The 20,177-nt window shown below is 31.4% G+C and overlaps 1 protein-coding gene, 1 long non-coding RNA gene and 1 other non-coding gene across 4 annotated transcripts; 1 reads left to right on the forward strand and 2 right to left on the reverse strand.

Moving 5' to 3' along the window:
• LOC126656720 (exopolygalacturonase-like) lies at positions 1 to 2,078 on the reverse strand. The gene is made up of 3 exons (XM_050351325.1): positions 1,638 to 2,078; positions 949 to 1,464; positions 1 to 302 (listed from the first exon to the last, which is right to left on the reverse strand). Exons 1-3 carry the CDS (start codon positions 2,076 to 2,078, stop codon positions 84 to 86), a joined length of 1,176 nt encoding a protein of 391 aa, XP_050207282.1. The 3' UTR covers positions 1 to 83.
• Positions 2,079 to 10,386: 8,308 nt separating this feature from the next.
• LOC126655155 (uncharacterized) lies at positions 10,387 to 15,296 on the forward strand. Of its 2 annotated transcripts, none has more exons than XR_008789582.1 (4): positions 10,387 to 10,873; positions 11,624 to 11,758; positions 12,349 to 13,292; positions 15,107 to 15,296. It is a non-coding gene; the product is annotated as an uncharacterized LOC126655155 (long non-coding RNA). The 2 variants fall into 2 exon arrangements; XR_008789581.1 differs by having other exon boundaries at positions 10,388 to 10,873; positions 12,349 to 13,278.
• Positions 10,414 to 10,544, reverse strand: LOC126658973 (U11 spliceosomal RNA). The gene has a single exon (XR_007634537.1). It is a non-coding gene; the product is annotated as a U11 spliceosomal RNA (small nuclear RNA).
• Positions 15,297 to 20,177: the final 4,881 nt, after the last annotated feature.

Raw genomic sequence — 20,177 nt, forward strand, 5'->3', positions numbered from 1 at the left:
TACACATCAAATTGAAAATTTGAGGCATAATGATACAAAAATATGGAGAAATTAAACCAAGATATAAGTGCAACTCTTCCGCATTAACATCCAGCAGGTACTACTCCAGTAATTACAGGTTTGACATTAGAACATTGAGATTTGGTGGCACCTCCGCCGATCAATTTGAGATCAATATTACTGAGTTTTACATTCTCACAAGGAATTCCTTTGCTGCAAATTAGTTGGACTGCAATAGGCGTTGTAGAAGTGCCTCTTATGTTTTTAAAGCTAACATCGCTTATCTTAACTTTTGAATGACCCTGAAAATTCAAAAGAATAATGAATTAGTAACATCAGAATTGGACAGAGGGACTAAATTGTTGACGGAAATAAAAACGGAGCACCATATCATATGATTCTTCAAATAGGACAGACGAAAATAAGAATTATAACATATGTGGAGGGCCTTAAAGTAATTTTTTCTTCTATTAATTAGTTCGCTTTAAACTGTTTCAAAAACAATTTAGTGCTAATTGAAATAGATTTTGGCTGAAACTCAAATATGAGACTTTGTAGTTCTAAAATCGACACGATGGCTAATAATTGAGTTATGGTAAATGGTATTAATTTAACGCAAAATATATTTATCTATCCATAAATATATTCTGTTTGTTAAATGTGCTATAAATTTAAAATTTTATCAGTTTGGTTTTATCATTTTCGACATTTGCCGAATATACCCACCACCGCTTTGAAGTTGACTTGACGTAATATTATACATCCACGTGTATAGAACTTATCCTGCTTGGCACATACAACATAGTGCAACATCCACTACAAACTGACTATGAATAAATTTTGCAACATTTAAAAAGATGGTTGACCAAACTGGCAAAATTTTAAAATCATGATATATTTATCAAATGAAGAACAAATTTGAGTGGTAAATGATGTTTAAAGACTTACATTTTTGTTGCACCGATTCCATGGACAATACATTTGATCAATGAGAATAGGGTTGGAGACATTCTTCATTATAATATCCTCAAATCGCAAATTAGAAGCCATGCCATTTTCCAAAGCTGGCCAAGATTTGATTCTAAGACCATTATCAGTATTAAAAATGGTGCAATTTGAGATAAAAACACCGGACACAGGTCCTTCATTTGGATATTTTCCCAAACTTCCAATACTAATGCCATGTCCAGGTCCGCATGTCACTCCTTTCACTGTTATTTGCTGGCTAGCATCGCCGATGGAGATACAATCGTCACCAGTACCGAATGAGCTGTCGAGAATCTTGACACCGTTACAACGTCCGATATGAATCCCGTCCGTATTCAGGCTGTGCCCTGGTGCAACGACGTTAAATCGTTGGAAAGTGATATTTTTACAGCCCATGACATTAACGTGAAAATTCTTGCTATCGAGGGATGTTATGTCTTTGATTATGGCATTATCGATAAAATTGAACCTCAAACTCTGAAACATACAAAAAATTTAATTATGTCATAAGTAATCATAAAAAATTTATATCACTACAAAATTGATGTGATACTAGTGGAAATGTATGTGGTAATTTAGTGATTTCTAGTAGTGTAATTCATGTACTTGTACCGAAAAAGATTTATAAAGGATAAATTAATTAGACTTACAATAGGGAGTGCCTTGCACCCTTTTTTCTCCATACAATTATATTTTTTCCATGTCATTTCACCTTGTCCATCAAAAGTTCCTCCGCCGGTGACTGTAAAATGATCGATGTGACTGAAAGCAATCCAAAAATCTCCCTTGAGTTCATTAGGATCGACCGGCGCCTCTACCGTTCCTTCGAGCCGAAGCACCATTGAGCCCTTACATGGACCGGAGATATCCACTTGGCGTAATGCATATTTGCCTTTCGGTATCAAAACTGTGCTTACACCCACCGAGTCACATGCTTCTTCCCATGCACTTAATAAAGCCTTGCTAATATCGGCTTCTCCGTTAGCTTTCGCACCGTATTTCGTAACATCGAACGTACCGGTAGCTTCGGATACTCGGAAGGTTGAACTAAATAAAAGAAATACTATTGTTAAGCCATAGATCCTCATCATCTTGCTAATCAAATCGCTCTCTCTTAATTTGTTTTCTTTGCGTTTTGGCTAATTAAAATTCTCACTTGCTAATATGCATGAGTTCATCTTTTTAATTTCTTAGTTCTTGATTTATAGAGCACTCATTTAACTAATTTTAGCTAGATAACCAACCTCAATCATCTTTATTTACATCCATTTTAATTTTTCTAAATTTAGAATCAATTTATACAGTTTTGCACTCTATAATATTATTGTCACTCATTTATCAAGCAAGATATAGCCTGCATATATGTAACTGAAAGTAATGGAACTTGCATCACTCAATTTCTTGTGATTTGCTTGTTTTTTTTTTTGGAATTAAAAGTTAAACAATTCTTTCTATAAATTATTATTTGTTTCATAAACATATAAAAAGGATTGATGGTGAAACTATTGGACAACCTTAATCTATTTGTTACTCACAACTAGAGTAACTTATTTTATTTTTGAGCGTTGCTTATAATGCTCGGCATGTTTATGAAATTTAAAATAAATGTTATTAATTTTTTTTTTGATGAACATGTTATTAATTAATTATAATTATAATTTATTTACTTAAACAGTTTTAATAAATTAAATAGAAAGTCTGTAAAATATACTCTTTAAAAGTGGTCTTCAAATTCCTTCAAATAAAAAAAGTGGTCTTCAAATTTGATTCTTTATATAAAAAGTTTTTATTATTATGTGTGTAATCCTAAACATTGTTCGTATCCACTCTATTTATCTACATATCTTTTGAAAATAAAACAAAATACAATTAGATACATTGTTCATGTCAACGTATATTTAAACATGTGTATTTAAAAATAATGCAAATTTTGTAATTTATTTTTATTATAAAGTTAAAATATAGGAAAATTGTAAAAAATAACCTCAACGGTTAGATTAATAAACAACTCAAAGATTTGAATCCTACTGCCTCTGCATCTGAGCAATTTTGGTTTCTCCTATGCCATATTTGGAAATCTCGAAACAATTTCATTTTCAAGAATGCATAAGAAACTCCAGAAGTGATAATCTCAAATAGCATTCGAAACAAGATGGAATTTGGACAAGCTCAGAGGCATCATCAACCTAATTACACAACCACATAAGTCACTTTCAGCAATACTGGATAAGTGTTGATATATGTATAAAAACCATTGCCTTAGACCTATTGCAACACTTTTCAATCAGCTACATTTGCGGCCGCTGCAATAGGCTTTGATAGCTATTGCAACAGTAATTTTATACTATTGTAATAGAAATAAAACTGTTGCAATTAATAGCAAAAGCAACGGTTTCAAACATCTACTGTAACGATTTTATAATGTATTTTAGGCAACATCTATTTTTATTAGGCAACGATTTTTATAGTACTTCACGCAACATTTGTTTTTATAATACAACATTTATTTTTATGAGGCAACGATTTAGATAGTACTTTAGGCAATATTTTTTTTTTCATAAGGCAACGATTTGGATAGTACTATATGCAATGGTTTATAGAAAACGCAACAGTTCGTATTTGAGGAACAAAAATTAAAAGCAGAAATTAAAAGTATTCGCTAAATTTAGAAACGGAAAACATTCACTAAATTGGAATAACATAAAATATTCACCAAAAATTAGAAAACGGAAATTATTCATAACAACCAGCGAAACCCACAGCGAAACAACAGGACTCAAATGATACATCTATCCCTATGAATTTTATGAAGATAAATTACGATGCAGCAGTAGATAAACAAAAACAATAGGGTTGCGTGGGCAAAGGATGCTGACAATTGTATAGTGGGCAGATTCCCGGCTCTGTTTCGATTTATATGGGATCCAAGAACGCTTGAATTTCTGGCACTTCGTGAAGCGATGAATTGGACAATCTCCAAAGGATGGAACAATGTTATCTTTGAAGGTGATACTCTCCAAGTATCCTCGACAATCAACTTACGGAACTGCACTTTGGCATACGTTCAGGATATTTGTGATGACATCTGGCATCTTCAAAAAACCTTCACTGCAACTACGTTCGTTACACTCCCCGCCAATTCAACGTAGAGGCACATCAATGAGCATAACAAGCAAAACGTTCTCACCCAGTGGCGGATCTAGAATTTTATTTCAGCCCGGGCTAATTGACATGTAATTTTAAAAGAGAAAAAAAAATAAAAAATTTATTAGAGGCAAAAAATTAGAGGTTAGAAAATTATTATGTAAATTTAGCATAAGAATATTTATTATTTATTATTTCAATTATTTATTTTTATTTGCCTATTCTTCTATCTTACTTTTTATCTACATCCAGACTATAGTATTATTCATAATTATTGTCATTACGGATTATAAAATAAACTAGCAAACCAAATGTTTGTAACATTATGTAAGTAATACATATGTGGGATAACAAAACTATATAAATAAGGATTTTTTTAAGAATTTTTATTGTATATTGTTCTCAGGTTTTTAATTTTATTTTCTTAGTTTTTTCTCTTAATCGTAGTCTCTAGTGTGTCACCTATCGTGTACCACTTCTTGTGCGAAAGCTTTGAGATAAGATATTTCGCCACATTTTGTGACTTTTAATATAATTATTATTCATCAAAAAAAATTAGAGAAAATAACAAAAAACCCAACAAAAGTCTTTCTCTTTTCACTAATTATAATTTAACTTATAATGTTTTTACTGTTACCACTTTGTTTTCATAAACACCAACATTCTTCATCTATTTTCAACCACCACCACTTGATCTTCAAGGTTACACGTGTCCAACGAATTTATCCTCTATCTTTCTAATTCCTTTCATATATTACGGTTCATGCCACCGTGCTTTTGACCTTCATCTCTTTGCTTGGCCAGAGTTCACAGCTGACTTTTTTGCCGGAGTTCAACCACCACCACTTGAATAAATTCCTGTTTGTATTTGTGTATATATCAACAGGTTATGAGTCTACATCCGGCGAAAAAGCTTCGTATTGTTCTATTGATGCCTACAGTAGAAGGTTTTCACTAGAAGATTTAGGATATGTATTTCCATGGCTATTTAGGAATTATATGAAATTAGAAAAAGAAAATGATATTTTATTTTTTTTAATTTGTAATTCTTCTTCTTGATTTAATGGTGTACATATAGCACTTGAATTTATGTTTCAGTTGCTAATTGTTCAATTCAAAAATTTTAATTTAAGATTTAATGGATGTTTTTAGTTTTTGATTTTGGTGAATAATTTCACGGTTTGGTTTGGAGCTACTAATTATGACACTCAATTTTTTTGGGACTGCTAATTATGACACTCAATTCTTTTTCTTTCCAAAATGATTATTTAATTAAATGTTAAATATTTATATTAATGTTTTTTAAAAAACTCAAATTATTATAATTTATTTATATATTTTAATTATAGAACGAATCAAAAATAATTTATTCTACATAAAATTTATAAAAAATTTAATTTTCAATTTGTAAACTATATATTAAAATATACTATTGTCAAATTACGTTGGAAATTGAAAAAATTATCAAACATATAATTTGATACATTGCTGATACATATTTGATACATCAGTGATAAATATATGATACATTGTCGATATATATATTTGATACATCTCCGATACATATACGATACATCCCAGATACATATGCGATATATATCAAAAATTGGTCCATCTTCAAATATTTGAAATTAAAAATAAAAACACCCATGATACCAAAATTTAAACTTTTCTACCATATTTCCATAATTATCTCAACAGCCAAGCAATCCCCATGTATTTTATTTTTTGACTTTAATTGTAATCTAATTCTTTTTATTTATATGATGGATACATTTCCGATACATATTTGATACAGTTTCCATACATATTTTCGATACATATCTGATACATCTTTGATTCATTTTTAATACATATTTTATTCATCTCCGACACATGTTTGATATATGATCGTTCAAACACTTTTTCTTGTGTTTTAATACATATTTGATACATTTCAAATATATTAGATAATATTGATTTATAATTTTTAAAGAAAATAGTTAAACGACGCCTAGGTATGTTAATTTCTCTTTTTCAAAATTTTGAATTGAGAAAGTGAATGAGATGTAGTAAAATTGAAGTTTAATTAACCGAATCAATTAATTTTGTTAATTATTATCTGTTCTTTATCAATTTAATTAAATCAATCGACAAATTTGATCGGTTTGATACATAATTTATACATGATATATACATTTATTTATATGTATTTTATAGATACATCATAGATACATAGTTTATACATGATAAATACATTTTTACTACACAATTTATACATGATAGATACATATTTGATACATTAATTGAATTAACTAATTAATCTGATTGGTTCGTTTTTATATTTAGAAAATCTTATAAACATATATGTAAATACTAATTAAAATGAACTAATTAGTTCATTTTAATTAGTATTATTATATTTATGATTTTGTATATATTTGATCGGTTGGTTTTCATGATTTCACCGGAAGTCCAAGGTGTAAGAAAGAAAAAAAACGAGTAGAAGTGCAAAATATTCGATAAATATTTGATACAACTCAGATACACAATAGATACATCGCTAATACATAATTTATACACGATAGATATATTTTTAAATGTATTTAAATAAATACATGATAGATACATTTTTCCTAAATTTATATACTGTATATTTTTTTAAAAAATATATTTAATAGATACATTGCTGATACATATTTTATACATGATAAATATATTTTTAAAATATATAAAATAGATGCATTGTTAATACAAATTTTTAATTATTTTATTTTGTATTTTTATATTTTTAAAATTTGATTATTTTTTTAAAATATATTTATATTTATATTTTAAAATTTAATTATTTTATTCAATATATTTACATTTTTAATATTAAAATTAAAATTTATATTATATATAATAAATAAAATAAATTTTAAATATAATTTAACATAAATATTTCATATTTAAATAAACATTTATTAAAATAAAAAACAATTATTTAAAAAAGCACTCATGCATCAGTTTAGTACTGATGCATGACTTAGTAGGGCTGACCTATGTGTCAGCCCTACATGGCCTGACGCGCGTCAGGTCAGACCCACATCAAACCTGACGCGCGTCAGTTCTTTTAGGAATAGGTTTTTTAATAAAAAAATATATAGTTAGAAAAAAAGTCCATGTGTCAATAGTGGATAGGTTCTATTTATTATTGTAGAGAAAGAAGAGGGAATCTTTAATAATACACGTGTCTCTATTTTAATGGAATGGTGCTAATGAAAACTTTTTGTGTTTTATGGTAAGAATGATAAATAGGTGATATAAGTGATAATTTGTGTAAATGCATGTCAATTTTGTTGTATTTTTGTGATTTACTCAAAAAATTAATTAAAAAAAATTCACTTGAGATGAAACACATACTTAAATTTATAGGGGGGTTTTTATAAAAATAACTATGATTCTCATTTGTTTTACAAAAATATTAATAATTTCATATTGCGAAAATACGGTACACATAAACAATTAATTCATTTATACTACCACTATAAATGTACACATAAAATCAAAAACCCTAACTAATTTATTTTAATTTTCTCTTTGCTATTCTCTTCTCTTTGTCACTTAACAATGAGATTTCTCTTTCTACCACACTCCATTCTCTTCTGTCGTTGCCCTCCATCTTTTTTCATCGCCGCCGCCCTTTATCAAAACTCAGTGCCGCTCTGATACCGTCTTCTTCATCGTTCCGTTGTGCCGTCGCTGGTCGGTTGCCTCCGTGCTTTTTTTTTAAAATCTGATATGAATAGCACGAACAAGAGAGAAGTGAATCAAGCTTTAAGAAATTTCTTGAAGGCATACGATTAGATTCTGAGGAAAAAAATTTATGGTTCTTTTTCTTTTTATTCTCCATATCTACAATTTGTTTTTTTATTTACTGTTTTTATATAACAGTGATTTTTCACTATTAAACATGTATAAATATCATCTTTAAAGAATATCATATTACTTTTCAAGTTACATAAAAACAAATTGTGATTTTATGGGATACAATTATGTAATTTATGCATTTTTACTGTGTTTTGTTGTATTTCTATGTTTTTTTATTCTGCAGCACGATTTGTTGATGATGCTTGATTGTTAAATTGTTGTAATGTTGCAGTGTTATTGATTTTATGTTGATTTGTGTTGATAATCAGTTGATATTTGTTTGATTAACATTGCAAATAAAATTATAATTTCCGTGAAATAAACTAAAAAAATAAAAAATAAACTAGGACTGGATAATGATATGTTAGCATTGGAAAAGAAGACAAAGAATGATGTTAAATTATTATAATGTTATAGTGTTGATATCCTGTTGATAATTTGTTGATTTTATCATTAGTGAAGAAGACAATAATGATGTTGAATTACTGTAATATTACAATGTTGATTTTGTGTTGATATTGAGGTGATACTGTGTTGATATTATGTTGTTATGTGATTGATTTTAACAATAGCAAAAAAGACCACATTGTACGTGAAATAAAATAAAAAAAATAAAAATTAGTGTAAAAAAAATTAAAAAATTAAATTAGTTAGTTTATTACATGATGTTGATTTTATTTGATTTCATGTTTGCTTTTAAACTGACGAAAATGTCAACAGTCAAAAAAGTGTCAAAATTCAAAAAAAGTCAAAATAACAAAAAATTTAAAATTTAAATATATGATAAATGTTAAGTGCAAAATATAATGTTGAATTTTTTAAAAAAGATAATGAAAAAATGTTAAAAAATGAGAGTTAGTATAAAAAGTAAAATTTAAAAAATATAGTATAAATAAACAAAATTAGTACGGAATGTTAAGATCTAAAAGAAATAGTAAAAAGTAAATATCGAAGAAAAAACAGTATTTCATATAAAAAGTCTAAATGTATATATGCAATTACAATTTTTTGAATAAAATCCTTTTACTTTCATTTGTAGGATTGAGTCTCTAAAGTTTTAATTTTATACCCCTTCATAATGAAAATTAAATATATGTATTCCACTAGCCAATTAGTGTAACTGAATTGTTTTTTATATATATATTTTTATTTATGTATTTTTATGTTGATTAAAAATAAGTGTTTCATCAATTTTTGTGTGTCCAACTTGACATCGTTAATACTTTTTTTTTATAACGGATGAACCTAATGCTGTTAAAATTACAAGTATATGGACTTAATACATACAAACTATAGTATATATTATATATACCTATGCTGTTAAAATTACAAGTATATGGACTTAATACTAAAAAATACTAAATCTTTTCGATTTTTTTCGTTTATGACCACATCTTTTAAAATCTTCAATTTTAGCCCATTTTTCACTTTCAATCGTAACCAATTGTCCAAATTAGAGCGGAAAAAGCTCAAATAAACCTCTCATATTACTTCATTTTTAAATTTTATTATGATAGAAATGTAAATTGAAATAAAATGACGTAATATAAACAACATATTTAAATACTTTTCCATTTCAATTGGACAATTGGCTATAATTGAAAATGAAAATTAAAAAACGGGCTAAAATTAAAATTTTTAAAAAATATGGCTATAAATAAAAAAATTTAAAAGATGAAATATTTCTGCGATGAAGTCTTTATAATATTCAACAAAATCACTTAGAGAAGACTAAAAATAATTTTCAAAACCGGTAATTGATAAAGCAAAGAGCGTGACTACCCAATAAGAGCAATCCTTTATTCCAAGTGGATTGATATTGCAGAGAAAAGACATGAACAATAACTATACTAATTGCTAATAATAATACTAGTAATAAGTTTGCTTGAAGTTAAAGTATAAAATTACCAATGAAAGGATTAAAAATTAGAGTAAAAGGTCACCAAATTTCTTATTTTGTGATTTAAGTTAAATAGTTTATTTTCGGCCATTTTAATTAATTAAATATAGTATTTTAAATTAATCAAGGATGAAAATCGGTCATTTTAATCTCTGAATAAAATTATTTTATGTTCAATCAATATTAGTAAAACTTATTTTAAAATATCTAAAAGTGAACTATTTAATTTTAAATTCAAAAACCGAATTAACTTTCTATTCAAAAATACTTATTCATGCAAGAAAAGGGAACTATAGAAAAGGAGATAAAAGATGGGATAACAAAAATCTTACATCAGAATATATATAGTACCTCGATGGCTAATTATGCCACACTTCCTCGTCGAGTAAGTGTCGCATGGCTATCAAAATATGACCGACATAATTTATGAAATTTAACAGAATTAGCTCGCTTGGTCAACATAGGGGAAGTCGACTGTCAGTTAAAACTAAAAATAGGAGGGTTAGCCAAGCGAGCCAACCCTATAAGGTTCCATAAATTATGTCGGCCATATGTCTTGATAGCCATACGGCACTCACCAGACGAGGGAGAGTGTGGCATAATTAGCCAACCGACCCTTTTAAGATTTAGCCGAGGGTCAAGATACGGTATATATATTGCAACTGCTCTGCTCTCTTGCACCCATCTTTCCGGTGTGGGATTTATGTTATTCCAGACTAGAGTGTACAGTACAGACAGAAGCTTCTTAAGCTGTTCAAAGATCACAAAAAATGGAAACAAAATGAACTTTTTCAAGTTTAGCTGAGCCAGCACAGTCTTATCATTAAAGCCCCAATTTTTTGATTTGCTCTCTCAAATCCTCTCCAATCAAAATTAATCCTTTTCAAAACCCTTTTGTTTTGTTCCCATGGAAATTTCTTCTCCATTTTCATTCTTCTCCAACAGATAAAGGTACCCTTTTAAGATTCTAATTGAAATTTTACTTTGTTTTTTTAGGTTTATTTTGAATCTTGTTGGAAATGAGAATTAGTGTTTGGTTGCTGAGAAAATGTGGGACTTTTTGATTTTCAGCTCTTTTATTTAGTTTTATATGCTTGACATAATGATTTGGATTAGTTTCATGTTTTTTCCAAGTTTGTTCCTTTGCTTACTATTTTCAATAGGAAATTTGAGGGCAAATTTTATTTTATTTTTTCCAGCTAGTGATGTGTTATGAGCTAGAGCAAAGAAAAATCATTGACTTTATGCTTAGTCAACTGTAATTTTATATTCTTGAATTGACTTGGATTCAATTCTAATGGTAATTGATTGCATGGAAATATAACAATTAGGTAAACATGGAAGAATAAACATAAGCTGTAGTCTTTGTAAGCTGACCTCTAATGTAGTTGTAAAATAGCCTAGACTGAACTGGTTTCATTGACTTATTTATTGTTTGAGGATCTTCAATCATGCTCTACATTACTTGGTTTCATCATGTTCTTTCCGTTTCTTAGCGAGTTACGATTTGTATTGAAAACTCAAATTCAATTCAGTTAATCACATTATTCCATCTTAACATAAATTAATTCTAATAGGGAATGTTATCAGGTTACACTCTAAACATCTGTTTCTCTCATCTCTCCCTTGCGCCGCACGAGATTTTATTTTACTTCTGTTGCTAAAAACCTTTGTGATTCACACTCAAACTTTTATGTACAGATGCTCTTCTCTTGTATCGGCAATGAGGTTCCTCTGTTAAAAAGCATAATTACTTGATGTTAATGAAGATGGAACTGGTGTTTGGAGCTCTAGTACTTGCTTGCTTGCTTTCTATTGCATGTTCTGATTTGCAAGGTATGCTTTTCCTCGTGTATGTACAAAATATAATGCTCACATATAGTGGTCATTTGATGTTTAATTTTGCTAGGAAGGAATTAGCTAGCTAAGACTAAGTTGATTTGAATGGTCAATGTCAAGCGCTTCTGATTTTCTTCAAACTAACTTCATTCTGAGTTTACGAATTTCCTTTGAACAGTCCTGACTTTATAATTAGTTAGTACTCTTCGAACATGGTCCATTTTGAAGAAATAACCTATATAGAATTTGAAGAAATGAGCTTGTGTTTAAATTTGAGACATAAATCATATATCATCAATAGGTGAAGTGTAGGGGAAAGAACGGACCTTTAAAGAATTCCAAGGTACCATGGGGATTGGAAATGACTAAACGAGTACTTCAAGAAGGATTATGTCGGATGTATGAATGTCTAAAGGGAAGGGTATATGAAAATTACACGAGTCATCCCAACGGAACTTTTATAGAATGTGGGGAGTTTTTAGAGAGAGGTGATGGAATGATTCAATGAACTGCTGGACAAAGAATTCTATAATTCTGCAAATTTATTACCTGTGGTGTATCTGCTTATATCTTTTACTTGTTTGCAGAACTTTGTCTGGCATGAACTGTTCTGGAACTTTGTCTCCTAAAATAGGAGTTCGGAAGAATCTTAAGACATTGTATGTATGCAGTCTTTGTCCAATATTAAGCAGATAATCTGTTGCTTTTTCTTTCTTAAGGTTACACACACACATACCTGAAGCCGAAGGACTTGATTTTCCAATTCTGAATGTTACCGGCATGGTGACTGCTATCTTGCTGAAACTTGAAGCTTTCCATGACTCATAATTCTCATGTGAATTTTTGTCCTACACATATGCAGTAGCCACTGGTTTCATTGACCTGCTATTTTCTTCAAGTTCCATAGAGACTTGAGTTGCATGACTCTGTGTTGGCCTATAAATGAAAAATAATCTAAGGGGGTGTTTGGTTGGACCAAAAAAAGGCCAGGAATGGGAATGGGAATGACCCATTCCCATTGAATCTGTTTGTTTCATAAAAAAAGGCCCGGAATGGGAATTCTAAACCCCACGGAATGGGAATGGCCCATTCCCTATCAGACCCAGGTCAATCATTCCCATTCCTGACCTAATTTGTGATTTTGAAAAAATAAGCGATATCATTTCTCTCCTCTGCACCTCGACTGCTCATCGTCGTTTCCACTACTACGCCACCACCGTCGCTGCTCCTCCACCGTCGCTGCTCCTCCACCGTCGCTGATCAACCACCATCGATGCTCTAATCATTTCCCTCCGCTGCTCGTGTCCCTCTGCTTGCTTCAGTCTCGCCAGCGCTCCACTTCCACCGTCGCTGCTCTAATCTTGCTGCTCGTGTCCCTCCGCTGCTCATGTCCCTCCGCTGCTTCAGTCTCGCCAGCGCTCTACTTCCATCGTCGCTGCTCTAATCCTGCTGCTCGTGTCCCTCCACTTCTTTAGTCTCGCTGGCGCTCCACTTCCACCGCCGCTGCTCTTTCTCAGGTAAGGACGTGCATGTATGTTATTCTTTTACTCAGACTTCCTTATTTTGTTGGTTTGTGACTGATGGAGAAATTTTATTGAAAAATTAAACTGATAATGTGATATTTGATATCATAAACATGCTCATAAATGTCTTTTTTTTTGTTTTCATTGATAATATGATAGGATTACTCTGTGGTTTGTTCTTTTTTTTAATGAAAATTTGAATTTGGTTACTGATAATTGAAATTGGTTACTGATAATTGAAATTGGTTGGTTACTGATAATTGAAGTTGGTTATTAATCTTGCTCGTGTCCCTCTGCTTGATTAGTACATTTATAACCAGAATTGAAACTTGACTGAACTTTTTGGCTGGAGACTTTACTGAAGTAAAATTGGTATCAATTTGAAGTTGTTAGAATTGGTTAAGATATTTGAGTACACATGGTTTGCTTGGGATGATTCAACAAAAATGGTTCAATGTGAAAAATCTGTTTTTGAGGAATGGTGTCAGGTAATTCAGATTTTTGTTTCTCTTATTTTTATTTATTTTTCCGTGTAGTCTCATTGTCGATCACCATTTAGTCATATTTCTTTGAATTTGACATTCTTTTGAATAAGGGTACTGCTTACTATATGTTATAATTGTTGCTAGATTTATACAATATAGCAATTTTGTTCTCTGGTTGCTGATATGTCGTAATTGTGATTATGGTTGTATTTAGTGAGTTTTTCTGAATTGTTTCATCTCTTGTGGGAGGTTATGTTGATATTTCAAAGATCTTTTTAACTGCTTAGGGTATAAAATACTATTGTCAATCAATCGTTTTGCTCTCCATCATATATTAGTTGTCCCCTCTTTTGCATTTTTGTCTACCATCTCAAATCAATTGATAGTATATCAAAAGCTTACTTGTTCTTTAAACAATTAACCTAATAAAAGCGTAGGAATCAGTAAGTTTTTGATTCAAATGTTCCAAGTTACAGTAAGCATCCTGTTAGGTAGAGTCTCTGATAACTTGATAATAAAAAAGCATAACAGGAATCAAGATGTTGTATGAACGAAGTCTTTGTCATAGCCATCTGTAACGACTTTCAAACACTACACATGATAAATTATTGACAACCAACCTGACATAGTTTTGTGTTTTGTTATTTATTTGAAATGCTTTGAAACTTGAATATATTTATTGCTGTAAGTTTGGATTTTCATAGCATGTAGGATTTCAAAATGGTTAATGTGATTATTTATTTCCTACTTCATCTCCTATTACTTTTTGAACTATCTTAATTTCAAGAATGTCGTAATTGTGATTATGGTTGTATATGATGTTGATATTCCTCGTATAGTGTTGTTCAATTTTTGATTGATCTATATTTCCTGATTTAGTTAAGTTGGTCTCTAACTGCCATGATGATAATGCTAATTAATGTGCTGTATATTTTTTTTGTCATGTTAGTTGCGTAAATTTTAATGGTTTTGATAGATTTTAGCATACTAATTCAATCAAGGTGAGACTCTCATAAAGCAGACATAATTGAGTTGTTAAACCACTCAAGTTCATTTCTGAACCCTCTAAAATGAGATTTTTACATTAGTAATTAAGAAAATTAGCTAGTATTTGATTTTATCGTCCAAGTAATGTGCTAGAAAATGAATTTGTGTAGCATAATCCAACAATCTTGAGATTAAAGTTTATTGAATGGAGTTGGCTTGAGTTACCTTACCATCTTGGCTCATATCATGTATTTACTTTGTTTGAATGCTTGATAATATGTCGACTCTGTTGGTTTCATTATCTTATATATTTTGTAATTTGACTCATTTTAATTTAATTGTATTTGCAGGTTGATTACTCCAAGGCTATTGACAGTGTTTTGGAGTGTTTTAAATTCAAAATTATCATGTATTTTTTTAGTTTATGGATTAGAACGATGTTGATTAAAACGTCGATGTTTGTGTTATAAACAAATTATTCTAGACATATTTCTAATGAATGATTTAATTGCAATTTATAACAATTATGTATTTTAATTATCTTTTATTTTTGTTTAATTTTTAAATTTTCGGAGACATAATTAATTGTAGTTTATAGATTAGAACGATGTTGATTAAAACGTTGATGTTTGTGTTATAAATAAATTATTCTAGACATACATTTCTAATGAACATTTAATTACAATTTATAAAAATTGTGTATTATAATTATCTATTAATTTTTGCGTAATTTTTTAGACATAATTAATAATAGAGTTAAAAAATAAAATTGATTCTCATTCTCATTCCCATTCCCATTTTAAATTATTGGCAAACAAACACATACTAATGGAATCATTCCCATTCCTTTGTGGAACCAAACAACATAGCAAAATTCCCATTCCCATTCCCATTCCCACTCATTCCCATTCCCATTCCCATTCCCATTCCGGACTTTGAACCAAACGGCCCCTAAGAATGTGCTGGTTTTGGTAAATAAGTATAGATACTTATTTGATGCTTTTTTTTTTCATTTGGCAGAACATTGTAGGAAATGGCATAAATGGTGAGTAGGGGTGTGCAGAAACCGAATTGTCCGAATTAACCGAATCGAACCGAACCGAAATTCCAGGTTTGATTCGGTAATTTCGACAAAACGGTGCAGTTTGGTGTGAGATAATGAGGTTATTAGATATTTGATATTCAATTCGGTTTAGGGCATCGGTTAACCGATTTAACCGAAAAAACCGATATGCAGAAACGACGTCGTTTTGCCAGAAACCTCACACATGCGAGGGAACCTTCCAGACCTTGTGCATGTGCGAAGGGTTTGTGTTTAACAAACACAAAACGCTGAGTTTTGGTGTTTGTATATATTCCACATTTAAAACACAAACCCTAGCACCTCTCAGATTTTCATCGATTCAACTCCTTCATTTTCTAATTCTCTGAGAGTTTCTCTCAACTCTGAAACTGAAACCCCTAAAAATTGAAACCCTAAGTCATCTCTGTGCCTCTCTCGCTCCTCTGTTCCCCGCATAATCAATGGTTCCTCTCTGATTACATGCTTAACTTAAACTAAATCCATGGCTGCTTGCTTCTGTTCTTCGGTTCTCACTCTCTCAGTGTGTTTTGTATGAACAAAAACAACATCCTTTCAAGTTTCAAAGTTTCAAACTTTATTAACAATCTGTTAATAACGAAGAAAACAATAGTTAAAGAACATATGATATGGTGAGTGTTCTACGGTTTTTAAATTGATTTTTGATTACTCATCATTTCTTCTCAGATCTTTATCACTGATATCTATTCTTGTTCACTTGTTTGTGTTTGTTTTTTTGAAAATGGATGGACTGGATCATTTCACAGAAGTTTCACTGTCAATCACAAACTTAAAAGGTAGATCTGTTCTTGATACACATTTTTATTTTATTTTGATTTTTATTTTGTAATTTCTGCCGTTTACTAATTGTTTGTTTTCTTTGTTTTGTCGAGAACTGAAGTGGTGGAAGCCTGCGATCTCTGAGCTCTCTTTGTTTGACAGTTTGAGACATCTTGATTCTTGTGGTGGTGGAAGCTTGAGTCCCATTTCACTTTCTGATGGAACCCGATTCAATTGTAAGTTAAAAATGCCCTTTTGGTTTATTTGATTTCTGTTTTGTTTAATTAGTTTTGTTTAAGTAGTTTTTAAAGTTTGAACTGACCTAGTGTTCTTATTTTTTATTCCAGATGCTAACAGCTGAGCAAATTGGGACTGGGGGCAATGTTGCTTCCAGTCCTTGTGCACCTGTTAATACTACTGATGCTGTTATTGAGGGCTCAACACAGCCTCAACCTCAACCTGAGGCAGCCAGGAATAATCCAAAAAAGAGGAAGCCAATGTCCAAAAGGTCTGCTGTCTGGGACCATTATGAACGCATAAACGATGAAATGGGCAGAGTGGTTAGTGCTAAATGCTTATATTGTGCGAAAGAGTATCAATGTCATAGTAAACTGAATGGGACCTCAACTCTTAGAGCCCATATGCTTGCTTGTCTAAAGAATCCTCACAGTAAGCACACAAGGCAGACTCTCTTAACTGTTAATAATATTGAACCTGCTGGTGATGGGGATAGATTTAATTTAGGGGCATGGAAGTTTAGTCAAGAAGCTGTTAGGGAGTCATTAGCTTACATGATAATTGTAGATGAGTTGCCCTTACGGTTTGTAGATGGAATGGGGTTTAAGAAACTGATGAGTACTGCATGTCCTAGGTTTAGAATTCCTTCTAGGTGGACTGTGTCTAGAGATTGCATTGATATGTTTGCAAATGAAAAGTCAAAACTTAAGTCTGTTTTGAAAGAACACAGTCAGAGGGTTAGCATCACTACTGATACATGGACTAGCATTCAAAGAATAAATTATATGTGTGTCACCTGCCACTGGATTGATGATTTGTGGAAGCTAAATAAACGTATCATATCTTTTATTCCTGTTAGTGGTCATAAGGGTGAGTACATTGCTAAGTCCTTGGAGAGTTGTATGCTTGATTGGGGTCTGAAAAATGTTTTCTCTATCACTATGGACAATGCCAGTAGCAATGATGTAGCAGTAAATGTCTTTAGGAGGAAACTGATTTCTTGGGGAACTGGGGTTGCTAAGGGGAAGTATTTGCACATGAGGTGCATTGCTCACATTCTGAATTTAGTGGTAAGTGATGGTCTTAAAGATGTGAATGTGTCTGTTAAAAAAGTTAGAGAGTGTGTTAGGTACATTAGAAACAGTCCTGCTAGGTTAAAAAAGTTTAAAGAAGCTGCTGATTTTCTTGAAATTGAATCAAAAAAATGCCTATGCCTAGATGTACCTACACGCTGGAACTCAACTTACCTTATGCTTACCACTGCATGTTTATTTGAAAAGGCTTTTGAGAAATATGATGAGGATGAATCCTCATTTAAGATAGATTTGAATGGTGCTATTCCTGATGGCAAGGACTGGGAGGTGGTCAGGAAATTTGCTGATTGTCTGTCTCATTTCTACACTGTCACTCTGCGTATTTCTGGGTCTTTATATGTTACTGCTGACATGCATTTTCAGGAAATATGTGATCTTAATGTTGTGTTATGTGATATGATGGAAAGTGAGGATGTTGAGGTTAAGTCTTTGGGTGAGAGAATGAAGGTAAAGTTTGATAAGTACTGGGGGGATCCTGAGAAGATGAATAAGCTGATTTTTTTTGCTTATGTGTTTGATCCAAGTGTTAAATTGGCAGGCATGGAGTATTCATTGATTACCATGTTTGGACAAGTTAAAGGTGTTTGTTTATATAAATCTGTTTTTGATGAGCTAACCCTTCTGTTTAATGAGTACAAAACTCTTTATGAATCTATTGGTGGTGGGAGCAATGTTTGTGAGATAGGCTCTCAACCAAATTTGACTCAACTTGATGGAGGCTGTAACCCAGCCAATGTCCCTGTCCCTTTTTCTGTTGCTGGTGGTTGTAAAACTAGAAAGCCTCCATCAGTTATGAAAGCTAGATTCAAGCAACATAGGAAGGAAATGGGAACTTCAAGCTGTCGAAGGACTGAATTAGAAATCTATCTGGATGAGGCCTTGTTGGATGATGAGGATCAAATTGATGTGCTAATGTGGTGGAAGTTCAATTCTGTACGGTTTCCAGTTCTATCCAGAATGGCCCGAGACATACTTGCTGTTCCCATTTCTACCGTGGCGTCTGAGTCTGCCTTCAGCACTGGTGGAAGGGTTCTGGATTGCTTCAGGAGTTCTTTAACTCCTAAACTGGTGGAAGCACTTATTTGTACACAAAATTGGTTGAGAGCTTCCATTACTCCTTTGGTGGTTGAAGAAAGTATTGAAGAGTTGGAGACATTTGAGCAAGGTTATGCATTCTGTCTTAGTCTCAACTCTATTTTTATCTTAATTTCCAATTTATGCTTTATATCTTGTTCTGAACTTTTTTCTTTTGTGGATTAACCAGGATTGCCAAATGTTTGCACTCCTGCTTGTTAGTACCTGGAAGCATATGTTGGTTTTTTGCTTTTGGAAACACAGTTACACAAGACTGTGTTGCATTCTGGCTGGCTATGGACTATGAGGTGGAAGCCTATGCCCAACAGAAATGCCCATGTCCCTGTCCCTTCTGATGCAAATCTGATCTGCTAAATGTCCCTTTTGAAACATCTCAATTGAGCAAAATTCTGTGGTGGAAGCAGACTAATGTAAGCTACTTGTTTTTTTAACTTCTTCTTGAGAATGTTTCAACTTCTAACTGGTTTAATGCTTTTAAACTAGTCTATTCTATGCTTTTAAACTGTCCTTTTATTTCTATTCTATGCTTGTTAAACTGTCTTTTTACTTCACTCTTTCATATTAATGTTTTCAAAACCGTTTGCATTTTAAACTTCATTTCTTTGGGCTATGATGAAGCTTCCACCACAGATTTATATTGGTATGCATTCATTGATATGAAATGAAGTAATGGCACATTTTAGAGCCACCATTCATATGTGATATGATTGTACTACAAATGAAAAGAATAATCTATTTCTGAGCCCCTAAATTTTAATATTTCAAAGTTTTATCTACTGTACTTCTATTCTATGCTTTTTATACTTAATTTGGGCTATGATGAAGCTTCCACCAAAACAGATATTGTAATGCCTTCATTGATATGATATGATGCAATGGCACATATTAGAGCCACCATATTATATGTGATGTGATCGCATTACAAATGAAAGGAAGAATTTATTTCTGAGCCCCTAACTTTAAATATTTCAAAGTTTTAATCCTATTTGAAAGCTTTTAAACTACTTCTAGTTTTACAGTTATTTGAAAGCTTTGTTTCTGATTGGATTTTCCAGCAGCTTGAAGCTGCCAGCTTCTCATCCTTCTGCTGCTTTCATGCTCAACTGTCAACTGAACTCAGTCATTTCCTATTCC

Source organism: Mercurialis annua, linkage group LG7 (genome assembly GCF_937616625.2).
Source record: "Mercurialis annua linkage group LG7, ddMerAnnu1.2, whole genome shotgun sequence".
Taxonomy (NCBI): domain Eukaryota; kingdom Viridiplantae; phylum Streptophyta; class Magnoliopsida; order Malpighiales; family Euphorbiaceae; genus Mercurialis; species Mercurialis annua.